Below are 22,392 nucleotides of genomic sequence, written 5' to 3'. Positions count from 1 at the left end.
CTTCCTGCTTGCAGCGTTTCTGCCCAATGTTATCCAATTATATACTGTAAAACCCATTTCTTTGTCTAAAACCTATTAAAAACCCGTCTCAATTGAGACTCAGGGCTGCTTCCTGGCATCTGCTGTGTCAGTGCATAGGAGAGGTGTCCCCGGTTCGAACCTGCAATAAAGACTTCCTTGCCATTGCATTTGGACTCAGCTCTTGGGTGGTCTGTTCCGGGAGTCTCTCAAAATTTGGGCATAACAGAAGGGTACACACACACACACACACAATTTTTTTCCCTAGAAAGAGGGTCCTCTGATGATCCCAACATCAAAACCCCTCAAAATGCTAGTGTACTGATCTCAGTATTGAGAAAATAAATTTCTGTTGACATTAAGGAAAACAGACAAATGAGGACTGGAGCTCTTGTGGCAAGATAACTTGACTCTTGGCATGAGGAATGACAAACTCATTTTTTGTTTTGTTTTGGTTTTCGGGTTTCTCTGTGTAGCCTTGCCTTGTAGGTCCGAGGGTGGACGCAGAAGAGGACAGTCAATCAACCACAAGCGGGACCACAGCGACACCTGGCTCCGGTCTGAATGGCGGGGGCGTGGCCTCGGGATCGAAGGGCGCGCGGAGCGGGTGTCATGGCGACCTCCATGCTGGCTTCCGTCCCCAGCCCAAGGCCGTTCGGCTTGGCCGGCCTGCTCCGTCGCCGGCCGCCTCGGGATGAGTGGGAACGTGTGCGGCGGCTCCCGGGGCCCTCGGCAGTGCGGCGCAGCGTGGCGGCGGCCAGCGGGCAGGGCGTCCCGGGTTCCGATCACTACTGCCTGGAGCTGCTAAGGTCAGCCGCAGCCGCCCCCGGGGACGTCCCCGCGAGCCCCGAACCTGGGGGGCGGGAGGTGGTGCGGAGCCCCGAGCCTGGGGGACGGGGATGCTGAGCCCTGAGACTGGGAGATCGAGCATGCTGATCCTCGAGCCTGGGGGACGCGGGTGCTGAGCCCTGAGACAGGGAGATCGGGCATGCTGAGCCCCGAGCCTGGGGGACGCGGGTGCTGAGCCCTGAGACAGGGGGTCGGGGTGCTGAGCCCCGAGAGTAGGGGTTTTGCTGGGTTCCGTGCTAGTACTTGGAGAGGCGGGCAGCAGGCCTGTCCCCGTAGCCACGACATCCTGGCAGGATTTCTTCCTCTGCTCAACACGTCACCCTGCCTGAACCCTAATTTTATGGGACCCTGCAACCTTTGCACGCATAACAGTTTTTGGTTTGGTTTCGAGACAGGCTTTTTCTGTGTAGCCTTGGCTGTCCGGGATTCGATTTGTAGACCAGGCTGGCCTCCAACTCACAGCGATCCTCCTGCCTCTCTCTCTGAGTGGTGAGATTACAAGCGTGGGCTTGTGTAGCACATTTTATCCATATACAGCTAGTGACTTTTAACACCTGTTTAGTGACTTTGGGTTCTGTGTGCTCTGTCTGCACTATCAAAAGTAGTTCACGGAGCCTTTGGATTTAGCTCCGTTGGTAGAGTGTTTGCCTAGAGTGCTCTAGCGTTAGGTCAACAGCATCTCACACCCCTGACTCTTCTTCTTGGGGGGGGGGGCGGGGGAGAGTGGCGCGGGGCAGGGAGGGGGGCGCCTGCTCAAGGTTTGGCTATAAACCAGCCTTACGAAACTACTTAATCATTGTGTACGAAAATAAATTCCAAAGCAACTTATTTAATGCTCCTTACAAGTTGCGACTCCCGTCAAGGGTTGTGAGAATTAGAGCATTTAGGAGCTGGAGAGATGGGTTAGCAGCTAAGAGCACAGACTGATCTGGAGGATCCAGGTTCGAGTCCCAGCACCCACATGAGAGCCAATCCTCTCTTCTGGCCTTCTTGGGCACTAGGTAGGCACGTGGTGCATAGACATATGTGTAGGCCAAGTAGTCATGCACATAAAAATAAATGCACTTAAAAAAATAAGGTTTAATAATTAGAGCATTTATATCAATGCCTGGCACATAGTTAGGTTATTGTCGTATTTAATAGACGGTCACACTCCGTGTCATATAAAGGGAACAAGGGATTTGCCTGAGATTTCTAGACCAGTCTCCTGACTTGTGTTTTGTCCATCTGGTAACAGGCAAGAGTTCTGGGAGTTCCTCCACAGACATAGGTGGAGGGGAGGGGGTGGGGGGCCTGCCTTGGAATTGAGCCCTGTGAACATCTGTGGATTAATAACATCCACCCTGTACACCCCTGCATTTTGCCCTGCAGTGCCAACGGTAGTACCTGGTATGGTGGTTTTGTTTTGTTTTTTGGTTGTTTTGACAGAGGGTTTTTATGTACCCGTGGTTGGGTGTGTAAACCAGGCTGGCCTGGAACTCAGATCTTCTGGCCTCTGCTTCCCAAGTACCAAGATTAAAGAAAGGTCTGTGTTACCAGCTTTTGTTTTGTTTTGTTTTTTATTTTTGTTTGGTTTGGTTTTTTGGAACAGGGTTTCTCTGTTTAGCCTTGGCCATCCTGGACTTGCTTTTGTTGACCAGGCTGGTCTTGAACTTGTATTTTTTATTTTTAAAGATATGTTTGTTTTTGTTTTATGTGTATGAGTGTTTTGCCTGTATGTATGTATGTACACTGTGTGCATGCTTGGTACCACAGATAAGCCCCCTGGAACAGCTGTGAGCCAGTGTGATGTTGGGAATCAAACCAGGGCCCTTTGGAAGAGCAGTTAGTGCTCTTAACTGCTGAGGCATTTCCAGCCCCACTATCTGGTTTTTAAATGCCTGCTTTCAAAGGCTTCTAAGAATTACTAAAATAACTAAATTACCTTAGATTTGACTAAGGAAGTAAATCCAGAAAATGCATTTGCTTCCCAGTTTGGCAGGTGCTGGGGTTCTCCCCCCATCAAGGCTGAGTTTACAGTTTGGCCTGTGCCCTGCCCTGTGTGGTTGCCATGCTTGCTCTATGGTGCTGGAGACTGAACTCAGGACCTGGTGGTGCTGGGCAAGCTCTGAGCCTGCACTGAGCTACACAGTAGCCATTATGTTTCTTGTTTTCTTTTGTTTAATTTTTTTTTCTTCTTGAGACAGGGTTTCTCTGTGTAGCCCTGGCTGTCCTGGACTCGCTTTGTAAACCAGGCTGGCCTCGAACTCATAAAGATCCACCTGCGTCTGCCTCCCTGAGTGCTGGGATTAAAAACATACATTACCATGTGTGGCTTGCTTTCTTCTTTTGTTGCTCATAATTGTATTTGTTTATTTATTTATTTGGTTTCTGGAGACAGGGTTTCCCTGTGTAGCCTTGGCTATCCTGGACTCACTTTGTAGACCAGGCTGGCCTCGAACTCATAGCAATCCACCTGCTTCTGTCTCCGGAATGCTTGTTGTTCATTTTAACGCTTATAAAAGCAAAATATACTGAAGCAATTACAAGTGCTTTGTAAATAAAAATAAAATAATAAAGATTTTCCTTTTAACATGTTTGGGATGAGAAGCAGATTTTTTTTTTTTTTTTTTTTTTTTTTGAGAAACATTTATATAACTTAAGAACTGAGAACTACTGTGATCCAAAGCTTCATCAGTTGCAGTTGACTCTTATCCGTAATGTGTGCAGCTTGGAGACAGAAGACTGACTACCTTTTTCTTTTGTTTCTGTTTGTTGTAGGAGGCGGGATTATGAGAGTTACCTGTGTTCCCTGCTGTTCCCTGCAGACTGTCGGAGCTCTGCATCTGCACTGAGGGCCTTCAATGTGGAGCTGGCTCAGGCTGGTATTAAAATGACCTAAAATGCTGTGTCAGGATGACTGTAGGATGTGCTTAATACTGAACAGAACGGAGTAGCCAGGTGTGATGGCGCACTCCTGTGATCCCAGCACTCGGGAGGCAGAGGCAGGTGGATCCATGTGAGTTCGAGGCCAGCCTGGTCTACAGACAAAGTCCAAGACAGCCAAGGCCACATAGAGAAACCTGTCTTGAAAAAAAACCAAAACAAAACAAAAAAAAGAAACAGTTCTTCATGTTAGATGTTCTTAAAGTTGTTGCTAGTGGTTTCTTTCCCCTGCTAACTACTTAGGCGTGAGCCACCGCACCTGGCTCATAAAATAATTTATGTATTTTCATGCTAATAAAAGATATTAAGGAGTAGCATCAAGGGGACAGTGCTTGCAGTCAGTTTTATACTTTGTGTTGGCTCTGAAAAAAATATAGTCATGTATTGGTCACCATAAGAATGGTATAGAGAAGCCGGGCGTGGTGGCGCACGCCTTTAATCCCAGCACTCGGGAGGCAGAGGCAGGCGGATCGCTGTGAGTTCGAGGCCAGCCTGGTCTACAAAGCGAGTCCAGGACAGCCAAGGCTACACAGAGAAACCCTGTCTCGAAAACTAAAAAAAAAAAAAAAAAAAAAAAAAAAAAAGAATGGTATAGAGGAGGCTGGAGAGATGGCTCAGCGGTTAGGAGCACTGTCTGCTCTTCCAGAGGTCCTGAGTTCAATTCCCAGCAACCACATAGTGGCTCACAACCATCTTTAATGAGATCTGGTGCCTTCTTCTGGTGTGCAGGTGTACACGCAGATAGAACTCTGTATACATAATAATTAATAAGTAAATAAGTCTTTAAAAAAAGAATGGTACAGAACAGTTTGATTAGTTCAGAGGTCTCCTCATAATACTTGGCTTTCAGGCAGTATGTTGTCTTTATTTGTTTGTTTCTATTTTGAGGTTCCTAATCAGACAGACAAGCACTGCACCATGGAGCTATGTCTCCAGCCTAGAGGCTTTAAACTCTGTTTACAGGTTAAGGACTCTGTGTCTGAGAAAACCATAGGACTGATGCGGATGCAGTTCTGGAGAAAAGCCGTGGAAGATATGTACCGCGACAACCCACCACACCAGCCTGTGGCCACTGAGCTCTGGAAGGTAAAAAAATTATATATACACATAAACACATACATACATGTATGTATGTATACTAACTGGTTTGTTTTTGGTTTTGATTTTTGGTTTTGTTTGGTTTTTTTTTTTGAGACAGGGTTTCTCTGTGTAGCCTTGGCTATCCTGGACTTGCTTTGTAGACCAGGCTGGCCTTGAACTCACAGCGATCCACTTGCCTCTGCCTCCCGAGTGCTGGGGTTACAGGCGTGTGCTCTGAGCCCCGCTGCGTGTGCTACTTTTAATATACAGGAATTCATTTGAGCCTGCTCTCTGGTGGATGTAGTTCCTGTTTGGTGATGGTACCGTGGGCTCCGCCCTGAGCTTTCTTGAGCTCCTTTAGTGGTCTGAGCTGTCTTGTCAGCTGTGTTAGTTACTTGCCCTGCTGGAGCAAAAGGAAGGAGGGGATATTGAACTCAGGTGGACAAGCTTGCTTAGCACGACCTTTTACCTTGCTGATAAAAAGCATCTTGCTGGCCTGTTTTTTTGTTTGTCTCTTTCTTTCTCTTTTATTTTTTTAAGTGGAAAAAGGAATTTTGCCTGTGTATTACAAACTGTTTATGCATTTTCTCCACATCTGTTTGCAGAATAGAAATTGCCAGTTTGATACAATGGTAGGAACGTGCCCATTCTGTCTGCCCAGCATCTCTTTTTGCCACTGCTGATCCAGCCTGAGAGGAGGAAAGCATTAATCTTTTGTGTGAGGAGATTTTTCTATCACTATATCTAGAGAATGTGTGTCACTGCTCTTTATAAGAGCAGCAGGGAAAGCCAGGCGGTGGTCATGCACGCCTTTCATCTCAGCACACGGAGGCAGAGGCAGGATTTCCAAGTTCGAGGCCAGCCTGGTCTACAGAGCAAGAGCAAGTGCTAGGACAGCCAAGGCTGCACAGAGAGACCCTGTCTCAGGACAAAAGGGGGAAAAGGCAGCAGGTAAGGGCCTCCCAACCAAGCCTCGCAACCTGAGTTTAATCCGCGAAAGCTCAGTTGAGTTTCCTTCTTCAGTCTGGGTTGTGGGTGTTTCTGTGGGGCAGTTTCCTGATTGCTAATGATTTTAGAGGGCCAGCCCACTGTGGGCAGCACCATCCCTAGGCAGGCGGTCCTGGGCTGTACTAAGAAAGCCAGCTGAAAGCTGGGCATGGTGGGGCACATCTTTAATCCCAGCACTCAAGAGGCAGAGGCAGGAGGATTTCTTTGAGTTCAAGGCCAGCTTGGTCTACAAAGAGAGTCCAGGACAGCCCGAAATAGAGGAACTGTGTCTAGAAGGGGGGGAAAAAAAGCCAGATAACAGAAGCCAGTGAACACGCTGAGAGCATTATATCTCTGTGGTTTCTGCTTCAACTTCCTGCCTTGCCTTGGTGATGGACTGCGATCTGGAAGTGTGAGCCACTAAACCTTTTTTCTGCCCCAACTTTCTTTTGGTCAGAGTATTTTATTGTCACCACAACAGAAAGCAAACCAGAACCCTTGAACTGTATCCCCAGTCCTGATTAAACACTTACAAGTGTTGGCCGGCGCTCGGGAGGCAGAGGCAGGCGTATGGATGTGAGCTCAAGACCAGCCTGGTCTACAAAGTGAGTCCAGGACAGCCGAGGCTACACAGAGAAACCCTATTTTGAAAAACCCAAAACACAAAAGCAAAAATTTACAAGTGTCTTTCTTCTCTTGCATTCTCCACCTTTATTCTTCCTGTTGTGTCTCCTTTTCCCTCCTTTTTAATATGTTCACATACAGACACATGTGTGGTTTGTATGTCTGTATATACATTCACACAAATACTTTTCTCTAGCTCATGTGTTGTCTTACCTCATTTCCATAATCTAAGTATTTTGGGACTTCCAAGAATGGAATCTTTTTTTAGCTGAGCATAGCAGTACTTACTCTAATCCCAGCGCTTAGGAGGCAGGAGGAATTGAAGTTCCAGCCTCGGCTGTGTGACAAGACTCCATCTCAAAAGAAAATGCGCACCAGGCGCGGTGTGCACACCTGTAATCCCAGCACTCGGGAGGCAGAGGCAGGCGGATCTCTGAGTTGGAGGCCAGCCTGGTCTACAAAGTGAGTCCAGGACAGCCAAGGCTACACAGAGAAACCCTGTCTAAAGGAAACAACAACAACAAAAAAGAAAACATGCACTCTCCCCCCAAAACTAGAGACAAATCTCTCATATAGTTAGAACAGCTTGTAAATTCAGTAAATTTACTTGCACACCCCACCCCATGTCTAACTATAGCCAGGATGGCTTGGAATTCACCATGTATCACCAGGCTGGCCTAAAACTTGTAACAATCCTCCTGCCTCAGTATCTCACATGCTGCAGTTACAGATGTGCCTCATCATACCCCCAAGTGACATGGACTTCTTTTTGGGTTTTTTGGGACTGAGGATGAAAGCTAGGACTTCGCACACACTTGGCAAGTACTCTACCAATGGGCTTACAGCCCAGCCCACTGTCGACATTTTCTTAACAAGTATAGTGGGTCCTAACTTGTTTTTTCCTCTCTGGACATTCGTTTTTGGGTTTGCCTAATATTTTCTTATTACATATAGGTTATGAATTATTGGCTAGAGTACTTAATAGGAAATATATCATCCTCAAGGTGTCACTTCTGGAGGGGACACTTGTCCGCCCCGCCTTCATTGGCACTGCAGTCAGTCAGTCTGTCTGTCTATCAGTCAATCAGTCATCTACCTACTACCTACCCAGGCTCTTACTCTATAGCTCAGAGTTGAACTTACGATGATTCTTCTTCTTCGGATTCCGGAGTGCTGGGGTGAGTGTGTGGGACCATGCCCTGCAGTTCTCGGGTTCTAGGCACCCTTCATTTTTTGGGAAGTGGTTGTTTTTGCTAGTGAGACTCCGTGTGCTGTGAGAGAAAGATTCAAAATAGTATCTGAGCACCAGAGTCAGGTGCGGCCGCCAGCAGCCCACGGCTGCTTTCATTTAAACGTGGCACCTGGATATGGAAGGTTTAGAGGGAGGAAAGGAGAGAAAACCTTTTTTTTTTCTGTCCTAGAACTTCGTAGCCCATGCTGGCCTCGAATTCAGAAATATGCCTGCCTCTGCCTCCCAAGTACTGGGATTAAAGGTGTGCGCCACCACCACCCAACTGTAATTATATTTTAATATCAAAAACAAAGAACCTAGTATTCAAAAAAAAAAAAAAGAAAGAAAGAAAAAGAAAGTAGACTCACTAGATGTGCAGCAGTACAGCAGGAAGGAAGGTGTGGGAAGCCTTACAGAGTCGCTTTACTTGGAAAGGCCTGACGTGTGTTCTGGGACAACTGCTTCTCTCCTAATGTCTTTTTGGCACAGCTGCCTCTCTAGTGAGTTGCAGCAAGTGCGCCTTACCCATCTTTGCATTGCTTAGTGTGTTTTGTTCTGTCTAGAGAAATCATTTCTAGTACCTTCTCAAATGTACAACACTCTTGTTTTTTAGGCTGTCAAGAGACATAACCTAACTAAAAGGTGGCTTATGAGAATCATTGATGAAAGGGTAAGTTGGAATTATCCGAGTCTTAAATTCTTTTCCCTTTTTAATCTCTAGGTTAATTATTCATGGAGGAAAAGTTTTGTATGCTTATTAATCTTTTGGAGGAAGGAAACTTAGAGAACAAAGGTATTTTATCCATAATTATCTCTCTGTGCTATACTTGTCACCCTCACTCCCCACCTTGAGTCAGAAACCAGCACCTAGACAGAAGGCCAGCACCTATGAAGAGTGTGTGAGTGTGTGTGTGTGTGTGTGTGTGTGTGTGTGTGTGTGTGTGTGTGTGTGTGATTACAGACATAGGCTACTGTGTCCAGATATGCAATAATATTTCATGTATATTCTAACTCTCTTCATTAACTTCAGTAGCTTTTTAAAAAGGTAAACCCTAGGGCTGGAGAGATGGCTCAGCAGGTAAGAGCACCTGCTGCTCATCCAGATAAACCTGGGTTCAATTCCCAGCACCCACACGGCAGCTGACAGCTGTCTGTAACTTCTGTTCCAGGGGATCCAACACCCTCGTACAGATACATGTACAGTCAAAACACCAATGTACACCCTGCTTATGTGATCTGACGAGTACATGCATATGTATCTTTTCTTTTTTTTTTTTTTTTTTTTCCAAGAGAGGGTTTCTCTGTGTAGCCATTCATGTCCTGGACTCGATTTTTAGACCAGGCGGGCCTCGAACTCACAGTGATTGCCTGCCTCTGCCTCCAGGGTGCTGGGGTTAAAGGCGTGCGCCACTGTGCCCAGCTGCCCTAATATATTTTGACACAGGATCTCACTGTATCCTCTCACCGGCCAGAACCTCACTAGCAGTCTAGTTACCCCTGAACTTGCAGCGGTCTCCTGCGTGCTGGGTTACAGGGGTGTGCCTTTGTGCTCAGCCCAAACATTTAGGATCTGGAGGGAGGCTAATTAAAGGACTTAAGTTATTCTTTTTTTTTTTTTTTGGAGACCAGGACTCATGTAGCCAGCTTGTTCTGGAACTGAGGGTGATCTTGAACAGCAAATCATCCTGTTTTACCTCTGGAGTGCAGGTCACAGGTGGTCCAGCACGCCCAGCTTGCTCAAACAGTGTACAGGTTTGCAGCAGCCCGTATCTAAGTTTCACCTCCTTTGTCATTGTTTCCTCCCCCTCCTCCAATCAGTAAGTTGTTTATACAAAAATATAGCCGTAAGCCTGGCGTGATGACGCCTTTAATCACAGCACTCAGGAGGCAGAGGCAGGTGGATCACTGTGATTTCGAGGCCAGCCTGGTCTACAAAGTGAGTCCAGGACAGCCAAGGATACACAGAGAAACCCTGCCTTGAACCCCCTCCCCCAAATATATATATAGTATATGAATATGTATATGTGTGTGTGTGTGTGTGTGTGTGTGTGTGTGTGTACATCTGTAGTAATCAAACCATGGTATTGGTATAGGATGGTCATGCAGATCAGTGGTACAGAAATAGAGTCCAGGCAGGCAAGCTGGCTCAGCAAGTACTTGCTGCAGAAGCCTCGTAACCTGAATTTGACCCCTTGAACCCACAAGGTGGCAAGAGAGAACTGACTTCCCAGAGTTGTCCTCTGACCTCTACATGTCCACATGAAACAGCTACACCTGCCCTCATATATGTAGACATCAATTAACTAATTACAAAAAATTAAAAGCAAGCCAGGTGCTAGTGGTACACGCCTTTAATTCCAGCAGGCAGAGGCAGACCGATCTCTGAGTTGAGGCCAGCCTCGTCTACAGAGTGATTCCAGGACAGCCAGGGCTACATAGTAAGACCCTGTCTTGAAAAACCAAAAAAATAAGAGTAAAAAGCAGATACAAATCATACATTTATAGTCGGCTGAGTGATAAGAGTATCTGGACGATTCAGTGGGAAAGGTTTTTAACAGGTGGTGCTGGGACCACAGGGCACACATCTACAAAGAAGGAATCTAGTTAGGTGTTGTGGTGCAGGTCCCTAACTCCAGCACTTGGCATGTAAGGGCAAGAGTTCAAGGCCATGCTTAGGCACATTCATAGTTAGAAGGCAGTTTGGGTTCCTGAGACCTTGTCTCAGAAATAGAAGTAAGTAAATACACAGACTGAGTCAGGACGCTGGCCGACACTGACTTATGAAAGTCAACAGCGTAGTTTGATGGCCCATGGAGACCCAAGAAACAAACATTGTTTGGAGGAAACACTGATGTAGACTGTAAATCTTTGTGATTTTAAGTTTGGTGATGGCTTCTTAAATATGGTATCAAAGACACATAATAAAAAAGAGATAAGTTAAAATTCATTACAGCTAAAAGCTGCAAAAGTTGAAAACCTAGAAGAACGGGAAATGCGCTGTCGGTTACTTACCTAGTAAATACCTAATATCTAAAGTATATCAGGGACTCAACGGTAAAACACCTTCCTACACATTTCTGTAGAGAAGATGCACACATGACCAATAACAACCCGGGAAAGTGAAGCACCCGTGCCCGAGGGGTTTCTGCATTCACACTGTTCCTGAGCCTTATTTTATGAGGTGATTTGTCAGCATACATATAAAACTTTGATGGGGGAACTATTCTTGTTTTTTTGAGACATGTTCTCATGTAGCCCTGGCTGGCCTGGCATTTATATAGAATTTTTAAAAAATTATGTTGAATGAAAAATATATGTAAAATATTTTGCTTTATATGTATGAACATTTTGTACAGCAGTGCCTGAGGAGGTCAGAGGGCACTGGATCCCCTGACATGCTAAGAACAGAACCTGGGGTCTCTGCAAGAACAGCAAGTAATCTTAACCACTGTCCCATGTCTAGCTATATATACATATATTTCTTAAATTTTAAAAAATTTATTTTTAGGGCTGGGCATGGTGGCGCACACCTTTAATCCCAGCACTTCGGAGGCAGAGGCAGGTGGATCGCTGTGAGTTTGAGGCCACCCTGGTCTATAAAGCGAGACCAGGACAGCCAAGACAAACACAGAGAGACCCTGTCTCAAAAAAAACCAAAAAACAAAACAAAACAAAAAACAAAAAAAAATTTTTTTTTAATTTAGGGGTGTGTGTGTGTGTGTATGCCACATGTATAGAGGTGTTTCTTGGAAGCCAGAAGAGGGTGACAGATCCCCTGGAGCTAGAGTTACAGGCGTTTATGAAATACCTGATGTGGGTGCTGGGAATTGAACTCAAGTCCTGTGAAAGAGCGATAAGTGCTGTTGCCCACTGAGCCGTCTCTCCAGCCTGCCTAGCTATATTTTAATCTTTATTATTCACTAGACAAATCTGTTGAGTAATATTCTTATTTATTTTGGGAGGAAAAAGCACTTTTGGGGCTGGAGAGATGGCTCAGTGGGTAAGAGCACTGGCTGCTCTTCTAGAGGACCAGGGCTCAATTCCCAGCACCCACGCGGCAATCACAGCTGTCTGTAACTCCAGCTCCAGGGCTTCTGACACCCTCACACAGACAGACGTGCAGGCAAAACACCAATGCACATAAAATAAAATGTAAAATGTAAAAAGTAGCACTTTTATTATAAAAAATAATTCAGTTCATTTCATTCGCGTTTTCTTTGACTTCAGGAAAAAAATCTGGATGACAAAGCGTATCGCAGCATCCAGGAACTTGAAAATTATGCCGAGAACACGCAGAGTTCTCTTCTTTACCTGACACTGGAGGTGCTGGGTGAGTTGCTCTTCTACTTTCCACCTCAGATTGCACGTTGAATTTTTCTTTGTGTTGTCCATACAGTAACAAATTCCTCCCATTTGAGACAAGGGTTCACTGTGTGGCCTAGGCTGGTCTTGAGCTAGAGGCAAGTCTTCTGCCTCAGCCTCCCCAAACGTGTTGATTACAAGCATGCACTATGGTGCCTTGCTGCAACTTTTGTGTATTTATTCTTCAGACTGGCTCTCGTGCTATAACCCTGGCTGGCCTGGAACTCAGTATGTAGACCAAGCTGTTCTTGAACTTGCTGAAATCTGCCTGCTGAGGCCATCAGCCAACTTTTGTTTTTAATAGGAAGAAAAGCGAATGTCTCTATTACTTGTGCATTTATATTTCTTCCAGAATGCAGACTCATCCAACTGCTCAGACTCTCAGAGAGGCAGTAGGTGCTCATGGGAGTGCTGTGGGTGATACTGGTGCTGCCCACGGCTTCGCCTGTTTCCCCAGCACCTCCTTTAATTCTCTCCCATGGTGGTGGTGGGGGTGGGGGTGGGGAAGTAGAATAAAAATACATTTAAAATTTTTATGAGATTTTTCTTTCTCCTCTTCTTTAAAAGCATGGGAAGGGTGCTTTCTTGTGGCCTTTTTCTAAGCTGGTGTCACCTTACTGTAAGGAGGAGATTGTTGGGGGTGAGGACAACAGTCCCTCATTTAAAGAGGGTGGTCTGACTTGATGTCACCCCCCAGAATTCAGCCCCTGTTGCATGCTCCAGGCCTGCACGGCTGCATCTTAAAAGTAAGGTTGTATGAAATTGCTTAGAGGGAAGAAATGAGAAACACTTGTAGCATTTCCTGATTAAATTCTCAGTGTGTTCTCGGTGTGCTAAAGCTGGAATTAGCAAGCAGAGTTTTCAAGCAGGAAGACCCCTGGCACCCAGTTTCCCTCATAAATCCTATTTTCTAGCTGTCAAGCAGGATGAATACCTTTCCTGGGTTCAGATGATGTCACGTGCTGTTTCTCTTGGTTTGTTTTGCTTCAAGGACAATGGAGCATAACACCCTGTTTGGTGTCTGTAATTCTAGGCGTGAAGGATCTTCATGCAGATCATGCTGCAAGCCACATTGGGAAGGCACAAGGCATTGTCACGTGCTTGAGAGCAACGCCCTATCACAGTAGCAGGAGAAAAGTGTTCCTGCCCATGGATGTCTGTGTGCAGGTGAGGCTGTAACCTGCCAACGCTCGCCCCCCTGGGGACACCAGGAGGGTGGCTGCTCTTTGTTTTGTTTAGTTTGTTCATGGCTGTCTGAAGATGAGACACATCGCTTCTTGCCTTTGCCCTGATTAGAGATAGACCCTTACATGTCAGGCACTTAGGTGTCTGGAGGGGCTGCAGTAAGAGGGCCTGGTACCCTGCAGGTCCATGCCGATGACGCCTGTCGGTGGTTGTAGTGACATCACCTGCCCATTTGTTATTTTATATTATTGGTAGGAATTTTTTTTGTCGATTTTGTTTTGGGGAGGACAAGGTCTCTGACTGAACTCTTGACTCTTTATATAGCTTAGGGTGACCTTGAACTTCTGATCTTCCTGTCTCCACAAACGCTGGCGCTACAGGCATTGGCACCTCACCCAGCTGGAATATGTCTTGTAAAAATGTTTATCTGAAGCTGGGTGAGGTGGCGCATGCCTTTGATCCCAGCACTAGGGAGGCAGAGGCAGGAGGATCACCGTGAGTTCCAGGCCAGCTAGTCTACAAAGTGAGTCCAGAACAGCCAAGGCTACACAGAGAAACCCTGTCTTGAAAAACAAAAACAAAATGTTAATCAGAGCCAGGGAGTGGCTTTAATTCCAGGATCTTTGGCTTTGAGGCCAGCCTGGTCTACAGAGCAAATTCCAGGGCAGCCAGGGCTACACAGAGAAAACCTGTCTTTAAAAAACACAGAAAAAAAAAAAAAGTTTATCAGAAATAGATTCTTTATTCTCTGCCCTTTTAAATACCGCCCCCCCCCCAAACAGGGTTTCTCTGTGTAGCCCTGGCTGTCTTGGATTTGGCTTTGTAGACCAGGCTGGCCTCGAACTCACATAGATACTCCTGCCTCTGCCTCCCAAGTGCTGGGATTAAAGGCGTGCGCCACCATGCCTGGCAAACATTTTAAAAATATTTATATTTATTGATGTGTATGTATGTATGTATAAATATGTACATGCACATGGATGCTTGTGAAGGCCAGAAGAGAGCCTAGCGTCCTCTGAAGCAAGAGTTTCTGAGACCCCAGATGTGGGTGATAAGAATAGACCCTGGGTCCTCTGCAAAAGCAGCAAGTGCTCTTAAGTATTGAGCCATCTCTCCAGCCCTCCTTTTACTCTTTTTGTATTTTGTTATGTTTTTTTCTCTCTGCGTACATCACACACACTGAATTAGTTGGGTTTTTTCTAGAGAAACAGACCTAGTAGAATGCATATATATCCTAGAGGGGGCTTATGACATTGGTTTGCATCAAGGACACTTGAGTAGTCCAACAATGGCTGCCTACACACTGGAGAAGCTGAGGATTTGGTCAGTCCCCCATGGCTGGATGCTTCAGCAGTCACAGCCTGGCACTGAAGGCCTGGAGAGCTGCAGGTCTTTAGTGCACATCTCAAGTCCAGAGACACTGGCCTCCAGTGTCAGTGAGGCATGGCAGCAGCGTGGCAGAACTCAGGAGCAGCAGCAGTGGTAGATGCACTCACCAGCAAGGAGCAAAGGTGGCAGGCAAAAACAGAAACTACTTTTCATTCAACCACCCATCTGCAAGACCATCTTCCCCGCCTTAGTTAATCCTTCAGGGCAACACCCTCAGAGGCCAAGCTACAGGCATGTCTTAGTTGGTTATATAGTCAATCAAGTTGACAAGCAAGATTGAGCCTCACACACTCCCACCCATACAATTTTTTAAAAGGCCTTTATCCTATATATGCTGTCGGTCTGCTGTTCACTTAAACAATATTGATTTTAAATGTGCATATATATTCCTCACATTATGTCTTCCTCACAGCATGGTGTTTCACAAGAGGACTTCCTTCGGAGGAACCAAGATAAAAACATGAGAGATGTGGTTTATGACATTGCCAGCCAGGCACACTTGCACCTAAAGCATGTGAGTAGCCTCTTCCCAGTCGCTTAGGCGGTTATCACTGCTAGATAGGGCTGCCTCCATGGCAACTATGGATTAACATGTATGACAGCATTTCTATAGTTTACTATGGCTTCTTACTTTGGCAGTTTTTGTTCCATTGTTCTTTGGATTCCAGGGTTTACCTCAGGGACTATTGAAAACTTTTCTACTCTAGAAAAATCCCATCCCATGCTCAGCTGAAGGACAGACACACACATCTGTGAGTGAAGCGCCTCAGCTTTCTCACATGGGCTCCTCTGCTCATCCACAGACTGTGCCTGCCTTCCACACCTGCCCCTGTCTCTCCTCCCCTTTTAGACCCCATCCACAGCTGATGTTCTCAGTTGTTCCGTTATGCTCTGGCTTGTTGCTGCTGCCAGCTGAATTTACAGCTGGGTTCACAGCTGGACTTACAGCTGGCTTACAGCTGGGCTTACAGCTGAATTTACAGCTGGGCTCACAGCTGAATTTACAGCTGGGCTTACAGCTGAATTTACAGCTGGGCTTACAGCTGAATTTACAGCTGGGCTTACAGCTGGGCTTACATCTGGGCTTACAGCTGAATTTACAGCTGGGCTCACAGCTGTGTTCACAGCTGGGCTTACATCTGGGCTTACAGCTGAATTTACAGCTGGGCTCACAGGCCCAGATTTCCTGGTTCCTATCCTGTGGGTGCGCACATCACCCGGACTTGTTTCTCCTGTTTAATTGTGTCCTAGACACTACACTGGGATGATCCCTGGGAAGGAATTGCCACCTTTCCATATTTCACAGTCATTTTACTCTTGCTCTTATTCCTTTTTGATATTTTTTTTCACCTTGAAATTTACTTTATTTTCATTTAACTCTGTGACAGCTGGCTCCATTTTAGTGCTCTAAGCATTTGTTCCTGAGAAGGGGTTTGGAACTCACTGTAATGACCAAGCTAGCTTCAAATCACAAAGATCTGTCTACCTCCCCAAGTTTTAGGCCTCTCTCCTTGGAGATTCGTAGAGTAACCTAAACTGAGAAGTATAATTTCCAAAGTGTTTTACTGATGTATTTGTTGTGGCTGGGCATAGTGGCCTACACCTTTGATCCTAGAGGGAGGTGGGTCTCTGAGTTTGAAGCCAGCCTGGTCTACAGAGGGAGTTCCAGGATGGTAAGGGCTACGCAGAGAAACCCTGTCTCAAAAATATAAAAAAAAAAAAAAAAAAAAGAAAAAAAAGAAAAAGAAAAAGAAAAAAGCTGAAGAAAAATTCAATGAAAATGAGAATAAAATTAAAATATGTATCAGTTGTGGAATACTGAGAGTAAACCTCAAGGTCTTCAACATGCTAGGAAAGCTGCTACTGAGCTAGCATCCTTGGCCTCCGAGTGATTTTAAATAGTCAGGATTGAAAGCTGCTGGCTTATTGATTGTATGAAGTCCAATCCTAGAAAATAGGTTTGGAGCAGTGGCTTGAAGAACCACCGTGGTTCTAGGTCTGCTGGCATATGCCTCGAATCTCCACACCCAGGAGGCAGAGGCAGGCAGATTTCTGTGTTCAAGGCCAGCCTGGTCTACAAAGCAAGTCGGAGACAGCCAAAGCTATACAGATAAATCCTTCTCGGAAACAAACAACTCTACCATGCCTCAGTTTCCACATAGGTAGGAGAATTGTATTGCCTCCTAGCTCAAAGAGTTAGATAAATGAGGTAACATACAAAGCTGCCATCTAGTAAGTGCAATATAAGTTAGTTTTTATCAGCACCAAGTAAAGCACACAGTGAACACTGAGTTTCCTGGTGAGCAGTAGTTGTCCTCCATCAGAGTGAGCACAGACCATCTGATTCTAGTTTTTTTCTTTTTTGTTTTAAATATTTTATTTAATTTTAATTTATGTGCATTGGCATAAGGGTATTAGATCTTGGAGTTACAGACAGTTGTGAGCTGCCATGTGCCATGTGTGACCTAGGAGCAATCTGAGTGTGCTGCTGGGTGTAAAACTGTGGTGTGCAGTCAGGAAGTGGGTGCAGGATGTGCCCTCCTAATCTAAGAGACAATGTAGAACCTCTGTTACAGACTAAGACCTGGAAAGGTAAGTGGTTCATAGCCCGGAAGAGCCGGGAGTCAGGCTGAATTGAGCTGAGGGCTCAAATACAAAGGCATTTGTGTTCCAGGAAGAAGAGCTGGTGCCTGATCACTAGGGACTTAATCCAGGGGAAAGAGAAATAGTGATGTAAAGACATAAATCATCCGTGTTGAGTGAATCAGAGGCAGGAATGCACCTGGAGGGTCATCTGTGCACCTGAACAGGAGACTGAGTTAGGAAGTGTTGGGATTGTTACCACAGTCAGGGAGTAGGGAAATGCCACAGCTAAGCCAAACCGAGGGCTTTACTATGACAGAGTTGTTTGCTTGGTCCCTGAGGCTTTGAAGCTAGCCTTGGGCAGCCGGAGGTGAGCTGTTCTCTGGCTTCTGTGAGCTGCCCTTGTCGTGTCTCATCCTCAGCGTGAGGCTGTTTCCGAAGCACTCCAACCGGTTTCTTTCCTTCTCCCTTTAAGGCGAGGTCCTTCCACGGAAGCATTCCCTCAGAAGCGTTTCCTGCTTTTCTTCAGACGGTGAGTGCTTCAGCAGAGAAGGCGGGGTGACTAGTGAGTGAGGAGGCCCATTTCTTGTTTCTTTTTTCCTTTTTTTTTTTTTTTTTTTTTTTCCTTTGGGTTTTTCGAGACAGGGTTTCTCTGTGTAGCCTTCACTGTCCTGGACTCACTTTGTAGACCAGGCTGGCCTCGAACTCACGGTGACATGTCTGCCTCTGCCTCCCAAGAGCTGGGATTAAAGGTGTGCACCACCATGCCTGGCCATTTCTGGTTTCTTATGAGAAGTCCCCAGTGCGCATCTCTTGATTCTGTTTCCCTACCACATGGTAGCTTGATGATTAGTCTGTGGTGGTGACACCTGTATTTCTATGCTGTCGTTAGCACAGGCTCTGCGGCCAGGCTACATCGTGTTTACTCTACTCTGTCGCTTTCTAGCCATGGGGCCTTAATATCTATAACCCTCATATTCCTCAGTTATACTCAGTGAAATGGGAATTATAGAAGAAAGCCCCTTGTGGGAGTGTCTCCATGGTAACCTGACCATGGAGTCGCACCGGCTCACAGGTCATTGCTGAGCTGGCTACATTGGAATAACCTGGAAACCTTGTGTATTAAGAGGTAGCTTCCTGGGCTTGGATTCCCCGCTGCAGGCCTGTGAGATGGCTCAGCAGGTAAAGGTGCTTCTTGTCTAAGCCTATTGATCTGAGCTCGACCCCTAGAAGGCACGCAGAGGTACGAGAGACCAACTCACAAAGTTCTCAGCAGAAGGGGCAGGGTGGTGGCCAGGGAGTAGAGGTGCTTGTGGTGCCGGCTTGATCTGGACCATGGTGTAGTAATAGAACTGACTCCGCTGACCTGTACACACACCATGGCACGCCTGTGCACTCTCGGGATCACACACGTCATAACGGAGTGAAATAAAGCTGGAGGCCTAACTAATTCCTGTTTGACCCCTGCCCAGTCCTGTGCCGCAGAACTCCAGCGGGCACTGTGGAGGTTGTCTGAGAAGGGCTTGCAGCCTCTCAGAATCATGGAGAGCGAAATGAAGTGATTTCTGGTGTTTCACAGAGTGGTGGCTGCTAAGGGCGGGCATGTAGCTCAGTTGGCAGAGTGCCTGACTAGCTAAGCCAGCCTTCACGAACTGGGTCATGAACGTCATGAGTTATGGTCCTGCACACCTGTGAGGAATGGCACTGCTTGGGCAGCAGAAGTAGGAGGATTGGGAGTTCAAGGCCATCCTTGGCTACTAAGTTCAAGGCCTGCCTGCGATTCATGGGACTGTTTAAAAAAATAAAAAAGCCAGGTGGTGGTGGCACACACATTTAATCCTAGCATCTGGGAGACATAAGTAGACGGATCGCTGTGAGTTTGAGGCCAGCTTGGTCTACAAAGTGAGTCCAGGACAGTCAAGGTTACACAGAGAAACCCTTTCTTGAAAAACCAAACCAAACCAAACCAAACCAAAAACCAAAAAAAAAAACCAACAACAACAACAAAACAAACAAACAAAAACAAAAAACTAGTGAAATTTTACAAACTAGCCAAAACAACAGACAACCAAATATTAAGGTATATTATGTATTTCCCATCTTGCCTTCATCCTTACGTGATAGGTGATGGGTATGGTGACTTTTTTAGGAACCCATGATTATTCTTTTTGTCCAAAAATCTTGTTTCCTACCAAGAACAAAGAGATCGACTAAACTTCAAAAAAATTTTTGTAAAGGTAAGCCTGAGGGACTGTAGCAATGCACAGTGGTTAAGAGCACCTGCTGCTCTTGCAGAGGACCTGAGTTTAATTTCCAGCACCTGTGTCAGGCAGCCCACAACCAGCCATAAATGCAGCTTCAGGGGATGTGACGCCCTTTGTGCCACTGCAGCTGCTGTGTGGGTCCCCATAAATAAATAAGCAAATCTTTACAAATGTTCGGTCAGCTCATAATAGCCAGAACCTGGAAACAGCCTAAGTGTCCCTCAGTAGAAGAATGGATAAAGAAACTGTGGTACATATACACTATGGAATACTACTCAGCTATTAAAAACAAGGAATTCCAGAAATTTGTGGACAAATGGATTGAGCTAGAAATGATCATAATGAGTGAGTTAACCCAGAAGCAGAAAGACTCACATGGTATATACTCACTTATAACTAGACACCAGCCCAAGGGGCATGTCCCGTGAAAGTCTTCACTTACCAGGAAATTGGGACAGAGGGGAGGACATCCTATTGGGACTCTAGGTGAGAGAAGTAGGGAGAATGGGGAAAGAGAAGGATCCAGAGGGTCCTAGAAATGGTCAGATTTGGGCCCAGGGGTTCTGCTCAAACTATGGCACCAACCAAGGACAATACATGAAGTAAACATCGAACCCCTACCCAGATCTAGCCAATGGACAGGACATTCTCCACAGTTGAGCGGAGAGCGGTAACTGACTTTCACACGAACTCTGGTGCCCCATATTTGACCATGTCCCCTTGATGGCGAGGCCCGGTGGCACTCAGAGGAAGGATAGCAGACTAACCAAGAAGAGACTTGATCATATAGAGGCGGAGGAGGTCCCTCTCAGTCACAGACATAGGGGAAGGGAATAGGGTGAAAGCGGGAGGGAGAGATGGGAGGATAGAAGGGATGGGATAACAATTTAGATGTAATCTGAATAAATTAATAAAAAATTTCAATACAAAGAAAAAATAAAAATGAACAGTCAGCTTCATGACACACGGCATTTGGAGATGTTTCGTTTTCCTTGGTTGTTTTTCTGTTTGTGGTGGTGTGCACTGTAATCCCACTACTCCTGAGGGTAAAAGAAGATGACTGTGCGCTTGGGGCTAGCCTGGGATACCTGGTGATAATTAATAATTGACTATTACAAAGAAGAAAAAAATTACTTAATTTTTGGTCTTTGGTTTCAAACTCAGGCTCTCACACATGTTGGTCATTCTGCCTCCGACATACCCCCTAGCTGGGCATCTCTTTTTCTAATTCCTCAGAAGCTAGTAATAAGGTCAGGTGAACAGTTTCTCCAATGCTTAGGCCTTAAGCAAAACATTATGTATATGTCATATATATAATAATATATACACATACATATATGTATACATATATGCACACACACACACACACACACACACACACACACACACACACATAGTCAAAAGAGGTCATTCATAGTACTGGCTTTACTGTGCTATTCCTTCTTCCTAGTTATACCTTTACTGTTGTAGATGCTTCTGGGAAGTGTCTTTATTTTCTCTGGAACTCTCTGGGAATTCTCGTTTTGGAGCACCGCCGATGACTCCAGTGACTCAAGCTCCAATCTTTAAGACATTTTCAAGATTTATTTATTTATTATTATGTATACAGTGTTCTGCCTGCATATACACCTGTAGGCCAGAAGGCGGTATCAGATCACATTACAGATGGTCGTGAACCGCCGTGTGGTTGCTGGGACTTGAACTCAGGACCTTTGGAAGAACAGGCAGCACTCTTAACCACTGAGCCATCTCTCCAGCCCCTTTAAGACATTTTCAACTTGCCCAGATATGGGTGCACAGCTTCAGTCCCAGCACTCAGGGGCCAGAGATGGGAGGATCTCTGTGAATTCAAGGCCAGCCTGGTCTACATAATGAGTTATAGGCCAGCTGGGGCTACATAAAGAGACTCTGGAGAAAAATTGTTTTCTCATATAGTATCACCTCAAGAAACCAAAGTAGCTTTAATACTTACACTCTTTCTTTGGAACAAGGTCTTACTGTGTAGCCCAGACTGGCCTTGATTCCATCCTCCTGCCCCAGTCTCCTCAGCACCCAGATCACAGGCCTGAGCTGTCACGTCTACCTTTTCCATTGTTTTATTGAGGCAGGTTCTCACTCTATGGCCCAAGTTGACCTATTTCTTCTTTAGGTTGTCTAGGAAATTTGGTCATTTTAAGATCTAGTGACCACTGTTTTCTTTTCCCAGGTTTCTCTAGAGGACTATTTAAAGAAAATCCAGCGAGTGGATTTTGATATATTCCATCCGTCTTTACAGCAGAAGAATACATTACTTCCATTAGCTTTGTATATCCAATCATGGAGAAAAAGATACTAAAATGGTTTTGTGTTACTGATCCTGGCTTTTAGTTTATTGCTTTAAAAAATGTGTTTGGGTTCCTTAGAAGTAATAAGAGCTAACGTGAGCGTGCGTGCGTGCGTGCGTGTGTGTGTGTGTGTGTGTGTGTGTGTGTACATACACCTGGAGCTGACAGATTCTGCTAGAATGGCTGGCCAGACAATTTCTTGTGATCCTCTAGTTTCTGGCCCCCAAGTCCTGGGGTTAGGGGCTCTTATCTGCCCCCCAGCTTTTTATGTGGTCCTGGAACGTGAAATCAGGCTTCCTACTTTATTCACTAAGTTGCCTTCCAAACACCAGTGTGTGTGTGTGTGTGTGTGTGTGTGCGCGCGTGCGCGCACGCGCGCACACCTTTGTCAGTTTATTTGCAAGTGCCCACAAAGGCCAGATGGCGTCAGGTCCCCTGGAACTGGAGTCACAGGTGGGTGTGACCCACCTAATGTTGACACAGGAACCTCTATAAGAACTCAGCCTCTGAGCCAGCATCCCAGTTCTGAGAGGTAACTTTGCAGTGGGACCGGATGCTGGAAGCTTGCTGA

At 45.8% G+C, this 22,392-nt stretch overlaps 1 protein-coding gene across 2 annotated transcripts; it reads left to right on the top strand.

Moving 5' to 3' along the window:
- The first annotated feature begins 603 nt into the window (after positions 1-603).
- Ndufaf6 (NADH:ubiquinone oxidoreductase complex assembly factor 6) lies at positions 604-21,893 on the top strand. 2 transcript variants are annotated; one of them, XM_051160166.1, is made up of 9 exons: positions 604-827; positions 3,628-3,727; positions 4,756-4,878; positions 8,328-8,384; positions 11,942-12,044; positions 13,110-13,243; positions 15,063-15,164; positions 17,709-17,765; positions 21,704-21,893. In XM_051160166.1, the coding sequence occupies exons 1-9, from the start codon at positions 631-633 to the stop codon at positions 21,830-21,832; spliced, it is 1,002 nt and encodes a 333-aa protein (XP_051016123.1). In that variant the 5' UTR covers positions 604-630; the 3' UTR covers positions 21,833-21,893. The 2 variants fall into 2 exon arrangements, with proteins under 2 accessions (XP_051016123.1, XP_051016132.1); XM_051160175.1 differs by having other exon boundaries at positions 689-827; positions 3,628-3,731; positions 21,704-21,890.
- The last annotated feature ends 499 nt before the right edge of the window (positions 21,894-22,392 follow it).

Source organism: Acomys russatus, chromosome 2 (assembly GCF_903995435.1).
Source record: "Acomys russatus chromosome 2, mAcoRus1.1, whole genome shotgun sequence".
In the NCBI taxonomy this organism is placed as follows: Eukaryota; Metazoa; Chordata; class Mammalia; order Rodentia; family Muridae; genus Acomys; species Acomys russatus.
The sequence above is the reverse complement of the archived record's forward strand: the minus strand, read 5'-3'. Positions and strand labels throughout refer to the sequence as shown.